Genomic DNA, 7,616 nt, shown 5'->3' on the forward strand with positions numbered 1-7,616 from the left:
GGAAAGGTTACACTCCCCCCACCCTACAGGGGTCGAAACCAGAAGTCATACTGTTAGGAATGTGGTGAGAAAGCTGGTGTTTGGGGACTGCCTGGGACAGACTGTTTTGTCACACAGTTGGTGGCCTTGAGACTTCCTTGGGAGCTGGATGACCTCCCAAATATGTAGAGAGGAGGCTCAGGCTGTCTCACAGGGTGTGGAGGCAGAGGCCTCGGTCTTAGTGCTGTGTGTACAGCTAAAAGTAAGGGTCCGACCATAATCATATAATCTACTTATGTCTCTTCTCATTTTAGGAGCATTTCTGGAGTATTGATCAAACAGAATTTCGAGTGCCCCCTCGGCTAATCATTCAGATATGGGACAATGACAAGTTTTCCTTGGACGACTACTTGGGTATTTCTTACCTTCCAGTCACTCCTCTAACTGTACTTGGAACTAATTGCTGAACCCAATTACAATTTGGAAGCAGTTTCCTAACACCTATAATGTGGGAAGCAGGGGACGTGCCCCTTGATTGGGCATCCTCCAAGCTGTGTGTGTGAATGTCACCCCTTTCCATGGGCCCTGTTCACTCTTGAGGCCCCACTAATAAATTAGAAAGGCAGGTTCAATTCTCAGGACTTCATGAACAGGGAACGGTGCTGCATGCCTCTACCCCAGCAGACAGGAGGTGAGGAATTCAGGGGTATCCTTGGCCAGCTAGTGAGTGAGAGGTCAGCCTGGAGATGAAGACATTGCCACAGCTTTCCTGCATTTCCAAGCAACCCACTTTCTCTCTCTTCTTGGTACTTTGGAACTATTCTCTCACCAACCTTCTCCTTACTCTCACCAGTGACTAAGGTCCCCTACAGCCTCTTTGTCATCTCCTTCCACACACTATTCATTTCCCTCAGCCCACCCTCCTCTGGCCCTGAGGCTGTCAATGCTTGCACCCTACCTAGCCCCTCCCCTTCTTGGCTTGTTCTCTCTCCCTCCCTCAGTCCCTCCCTGTCCCTGCCCCGCCCAGCTACCACCACCACCACCACCACCACCACCACATCTTGAACCCAATCTTTCCCCAAAAAGTCTCCTCGTTCTACAGCCCTCTGACCCTAGTGATGCACACACTGCCCTTGAGCTGAAGGTGAAGTTCAACTTCCACCCATCACCAAACTCTGCATGGCTCCCAAACCAGGAAAAATAAGCTGGCCTCTCATGGTCCTCCACAGAGACCTGTAGGAAACTATTCAGGAGCTGGAGACTTAATGTCTCCCTCCAAGCCACAACAGAAAGTGTGTCTCTCCAGATACCCTGAGCCTGGCTGGGATTTCTCTTTTCCTGACTTTCTGTTGAGTTATGTTCTGTTTCTGGGGTCACTCCAGAGAGCTGTACCAGAATGGTTCCAAGGAGCATCCCGTGCTACAAGCACCAAATTGTCTTTCCCCAAAGGCAATGACCTCCATGCAGGGGAGCTCCAAAATCACAACTAGTACCTCTCAAACACAGAGGCCCTGGGTTCAGTGGAAATTTTTGTGTGTAGATGTTTAATCACTTGGGATTTATAGCAGAACTGTTTATGCTCATGTCTTTGAGAAAGGAAGCACGGAGCCCTCCGTGAGACACTGAACAGTGAATGGCTATTTCTTCTGCCTTCTCCCATCCTATCTGGAAAGAATTTAAACATCTAACATGATCCCATCTGCTAACTCACCCATCACCTGTTCAAAATCACTGTCTGCGTCCCCTGGACAAGAACATTCTGTTCGCCCAGGAACAATGGCTGAACCACTTGAAGCTTATCTGGACCTCATGTTATGTTCTTGGCCAGGTTTTCTGGAGCTCGACTTGCATCATATGATCATCCCAGCCAAGTCATCGGAGAAATGCAGTTTGAACATGATTCCAGACCTCAAAGCCATGGACCCTCTTAAAGCAAAGACTGCTTCCCTCTTTGAACAGAAGTCCATGAAAGGATGGTGGCCATGCTATGCAGACAAAGATGGCTCCCGTGTGATGGCTGTATGAGTATTTCTATTTGGGATAAAGATAGAAGACACTGGGCATGTGCTTAAAGTTGGGGACAGGCATGGATTGGGATGGTCAAATTCCAGAGACCAAGTGGTGGCATTTGCATTTTCTTAGGGTTCTTTTACAAGAAAGTTACTCTATGCTGAGCATTTACAGTAAGAATCAGAGCTTTTCACATCTTGAAGAGAACAGGGTAAGGGTGCTGAAACAAAATCCGTATTTTATAAGCGTCTTGAAGAATTCGAAGCAAGCTTTGGAAAGAAACGGCAGCGCAGGTCACCATGTTACTAACACTCCAGATTGTTACTAGCTAACGTTTGTGAGCCAGGTAACATGTTAACTCTTACATGTGTGATCTCGTTTCTACAAGAGCTGACCAGTCCACATTAATTGCATCTCAGTGGAGTTTGGGGTATTGCATGTTAGTGTGGCAACTCCTTATTACTACAGTATTCTATGTACTGGTCAGATTCCACCTCCCTTTCCTACCCTATCCGCCACATACCCTTTCTAGTTTTTAGGCTGCGTGGGGGGAGGGTACTGCTCATATGCTCATGTCTGGCTAATTCATCTCCAGAAGTTCTTCAGGAAGCTGCTGATGGTGACCTGTCACCATAAAGTTTAGTTTTTGCCTTTTTCATTGGATTCTGGTGACAGGCCTGTGAGGTAGACCGAACCCTTGTTTTGTGGATTCGAGCAAACATGAGAGATGAAGCCTCTTTGCAGGATCAGGCGTCCACTTTCACCTGGAGTAGAAACAGAGGTGCTGCCTGGGCCCCTCCATGTAAATGAACCCCAGTGCCAGGGTTTGCCAAGTTACAGACTTAGCGGGCTCTCCTAAGTCCTAGGATGTATAAAAGTTGGAATGTTGCCTGGTGTGTTGATATACACCTTTAATCCCTGCCCTTTGGAGGCAAAGGCAGGCAGATCTCTGTGAGTTCGAGGCCAGCCTGGTCTAAACAGTGAACTCCAGACCAGAACTACATAGTAAGACTCAAAGAAAAAGAAAAGTTAGAGTTTTTTACCTTAGTGTCCTCTTCTGCAAACAGAGACAACAGCAACTTTCTGAAGACACAAGAACATTCATTCCACAGGTTAGTCACACAGAGCCCCTCCCTGTGAGGATGCACCAGGCATAAGACACCTTGAGGTCCTACTCATCACGAGCTTGTCTGCACACTGTAGGGCTGCGGGAGAAACGAGAAGAAATAAGGCCCCCTCTCTTGGAGCCTACAGAAATGTCCAGTGTTGTTCTTAGCCGTAAAGTTACAAAGGAAGTGAGAAAGAAGGCAGAGAGATTGATGTGCTAGTGCCGAGGGATGCTGAAGAAGGGGAGCCGAAGGAGGGGAAGCAATTTGTCCTCTCAGTTTCCCACATGGAGTCGCTTTAGAAACACATGGGAAGGGAAATGTGGAGAAACCCTCGAGAGGAAAATTGGAGGCAATCTAAGGATTGTTTTACAAGAATAAAAATCGTGGCTCGGGGAATATTCCTTGGGTCGAAGTAAAAATATTTGTGAAACGTGATGTCATGTGTTTAACCTGTTCTGCTTTACTGAAGGGGAAAGTGGAGATGACACTGGAGATTCTCAACGAGAGGGAGGCCGACGAAAGGCCAGCCGGGAAAGGGCGGAGTGAACCCAACATGAACCCCAAGCTTGACCCACCCAAGTGAGAGGCCTTCTTTGTTCTCCATGTTGTCTGCTCCCCAAACACCTGCAGTCCGAAAGCCCCTTCCAATTGGTTTTAATGGGCTGGATTATTGGCCCTCTAATTTTCTTCTTCATGGTGGGCTGAGGGGGATGGAGCGGTAGAGGGTTGTGGTTTCATGTTAACCGTTCTCCTTCCCCATTAAACCAGAGTTTGGCGTCCTTAGCATCTTGGAAACTGGTGCGGGGACCTAAGCTACAGCAGAGACCGGGAAGGTGTTAGGGCGCATTAGGAAAAGAAAGCGGAAATTGGTAGTTGCGTTGTATCTTGTCCCAAGTTGATTAGTTCACTATTCCTGAACCACTCGCTACGCTCTGGTGAGTTAAGGAGAGAAACTATCGCTTGCATTGCAGCCGACCGGAAACCTCCTTCCTCTGGTTCACGAACCCCTGCAAGACCATGCGCTTCATCGTGTGGCGCCGGTTCAAGTGGGTGATCATCGGCCTGCTTCTGCTGCTCATCCTGCTGCTGTTCGTGGCCGTGCTTCTGTACTCGCTGCCGGTATGAAGCCTGGGCACTGGTCGCTGAGGCCCGTGGTCCCATCCCCACTAGGCCTCGACCCTGTCATAACCCTGCTCAGTGTCCGGTGGTGGAAGATACAGCCTTAGGTCTTAACGAGTTGCCGACAGCTATTATCGTGTTAAAAACAAAACACAGAACAAGCAAGCAAACACTGGCTTTGAGAATCCTAGGAGAAAGTCCCCAAGACAGTATCAGTGTTTGTCTAGATCAGGATAGTATTTCCAGGTGACTTAAAGCCTGCGTGTATGTGTGGGGGTGCATCTGTGTGCATCTGTGTCTGTGGCTGAGCTCACCCATGTGTACATGTATGGAGGGCAGTGGTCACTGACATGTATCTTCCTCTGTCAGTCTCTGGGTAACCCGGAGCTTACTGTGTCTGCTAAGATGGCTAAGCCAGACAGCATGAGACCCACTGGCCTCTGCTGTCTCTGCACTGGAACCACCATGCCCTGGTATTATGTGGGTGCTGGGGACCTGAACCCAGCTCCTTGTGTTTACACAATAACGCTTTACCCAGAAAGCCATATCCCCAGCCTTTGCCTTCACCTTTCTTGTTCAACCAGCCTGTACTCATGGTTCTGATCTAGACACTGATTCCGGAATCCCCAAGGTCTCAACAAACCCCACATTCCACCCCAAAGAGTTACTGCTTTTGCCTCTCTGGGCACTTCTGACCACATTTTGAGTTCAAAACCTTATTCTTTGTGGCCCTTCTCTCTCTCTCTCTCTCTCTCTCTCTCTCTCTCTCTCTCTCTCTCTCTCTCTCTCTCTCACACACACACACACACACACACACAATAATCTCCCTCAGATACCTTAGTTGTAAACAAGAATCCAAATTGAAGATTTGGCTGAGTGCATAGACGGTGTACTTTTTTTTTTTAAAAAAAGCAAAATTTATTTATTTATCTTATATATGTGAGTGTACTGCTGCTGTTTTCAGACACACCAGAAGAGGGCATCAGATCCCATTACAGATGGTTGTGAGCCACCATGTGGCTGCTGGGAATTAAACTCAGGACCTCTGGAAGAGCAGTCAGTGCTCTTAACCGCTGAGCCATCTCTCCAGCCTTGATGCTGTACTTTTATCCCCCACTTCTGGGAATTCATGAAGCATCTAATCAAAATACAGAGATGAGAAGAAACAGCCCAAGGGAAGGCAGCATACATACATATTGGCAGTATGGCTAGGATGGTCTTAGAGAGCTAGGAACAGCTGACTATAGTAGCCCATTGCTAAGGACATTTCACTGAGGAAGCACCTATGTGAAGTTTAGTCATGGGAGAACTGATGGTCCAGGCAGGGGAAGCCATGAGTAGCAGCAAAGTTCATGGCCCTGGATGCAGCAGCAGCAGCATACATCCCAAAGACGTATTCCCCAACTCACGTCCATTATTCTACGGACCCCATACACTCTGAGCTTGGAGGCATGGTCATACAGCCACAGTAGCATATGTACGCATGCCCTCTATTTTCTCCCGTGTCATAGTTTCAGATTTGATGTTAATTATATGCACAGTGTTTTCTAATTTTATTGACTATTTAAAAACAGACCTATATAGTTGTTTCTTCATGACCCAGGTTCTACCCATTTGAACCACTGTCTCTCATTTGAGAACGTGATGTCACCCAGAGGATGTTTATCGGTGTTTAGAGACACCTGGAACTTTAGGGGCACTCAGTAGGTGGAGGCCAGGAGTGGCTTTGACTGCCTAGTGGATCATAGGCCTGCCCAACCATGCTCAATGACAGCACGGCTGACTGAGACAGCCATATCCACGTATTGACACCATTTCTGTTTCCCTTTCAGAACTATTTGTCAATGAAGATTGTGAGGCCAAATGCATAATGAAAGCAATCACCCAGCAATGAAGAACTCTTGCCTCACACACTTACGTGTGATTTCAAGTTCAAGACCGTCTCAGGCAACTTCACCAAGGCACACCAGCTCTTAGAGGGGCTGAATTCCAGAAAGTCGGACAATAGGCAACGTTTTCTTTATCATGTTATCTTTTGAAGTATTAAAAAAAAAAAAGAACTTTATTTTCTAAACTTTAAGCATATTTTCAGAGTATTTCTAAGGTGGCTGGTTCCATTTTTTTTAAATCTTCTTTTAATGCGTTCTGCATTCTAAGAGTCAAGTTTGGGTAGTTAGTGAGATGAATTTGAAATGTCTTGTATCTTAACGTCATATATCCTATTTGTAATCAAGAGAAAAGACTGCACTAAAAAGATAGGCACATAGTTAGAGTAGCTCTTATCGGTGCCTACAGCCATTGTTGTGTTATTTTGTATGGACAAATGTCATGAGACTCTTTGCAACTTGAGTGTAAATAAAACTATCTCACTTGTGCACACGGTTATTTCTCCTCTATTCTAAGTTGGAAGGGAGGCAGGCTCAGTTTCTCTGGTCCTAGTGGGCAGAATGCTACAGCAGTCCAGTTGACCATAAGCACTTTATGAATGTGCTGCCAACTTGAGCCCGTGGGTCCAGTAATAAAGCTAACACTTATGAATAGTGTCGTAACAGCCGGCTGCCTTTTACACCTTTATGTGTGTTACACAGTGAATCTGCAATATATCCCATAACTTTAGGCCAACAATGCTATGAGTCCTGTTTTATAGAAGAAGAAATTGAGGGCCAAAGAAGTAAAGTAGTTTTTCCAAGGCCGTACAACCAATAAATGATAGAACCAGGATTTACACCCAGGAATTACAGATCTGCCACCCCGATGGATGTGGTACTTCATGGGTCTTAGGCAAGTGCTCTACCAACTGAGACACATCCCCGGCCTCTCTTAAGGCTTCTTATACTACAGAGCTGTGATGGCACACGCCTTTAATCATAGCACTTGGGAGGCAGAGGCAGGTGGATATCTATGAGTTCGAGACAAGACTTTTCTACAGAGTGAGTTCCAGGGATAGCCAGGACTACACAAAGAAAACTGGTCTCAAAAACAAACAAAACAAAAGAAAACCAAAAACAGATCTCTTAAAAGAACACTACAGAAAGGAAAGACAGGTACATCACAGTATGACTCCCTGTCAATACCAAAGATGTCAGCATGTCTGCAAGAACGAGTAAGAACGTGTGTGTGTGTGTGTGTGTGTGTGTGTGTGTGTGTGTGTGTAGTCACCAATAGTTCAACACAGTCAAACTACAGCTGGTGCAATGATTTCATGTACTTAAAACTTAGCCAGTTTGCATGGCAAAGGTGACTACTGCCCTGACTTCGGAGGTGTTTCATGGTTTAGATTTTTTTTTTTTTTAATTCCCTCCAGTGCCCTGCCTGCCAAAATTCCTAGCCATCCAAGTGTACTCAGTCACAACAAACTGTACAGAAACGACAGCTCTGGCTGAACTCACATGCTTCTCA

General features: G+C 46.4%; 1 protein-coding gene across 2 annotated transcripts in view; it reads left to right on the forward strand.

The window, feature by feature from the left end:
• The window catches only part of MYOF (myoferlin), a 138,685-nt gene extending 132,093 nt beyond the window's left edge, over positions 1-6,592 (forward strand). For both annotated transcript variants that reach the window (XM_080912654.1, XM_080912655.1), the window contains 5 exons: positions 294-393; positions 1,808-1,998; positions 3,568-3,677; positions 4,070-4,217; positions 6,050-6,592. In XM_080912654.1, coding sequence (XP_080768780.1) covers positions 294-393; positions 1,808-1,998; positions 3,568-3,677; positions 4,070-4,217; positions 6,050-6,088 — 588 coding nt within the window. In that variant the 3' untranslated portion in view covers positions 6,089-6,592. The remainder of the gene's footprint in view (positions 1-293; positions 394-1,807; positions 1,999-3,567; positions 3,678-4,069; positions 4,218-6,049) is intronic.
• Positions 6,593-7,616: the final 1,024 nt, after the last annotated feature.

Source organism: Micromys minutus (genome assembly GCF_963924665.1).
Source record: "Micromys minutus genome assembly, chromosome: 2".
Taxonomy (NCBI): Eukaryota; Metazoa; Chordata; class Mammalia; order Rodentia; family Muridae; genus Micromys; species Micromys minutus.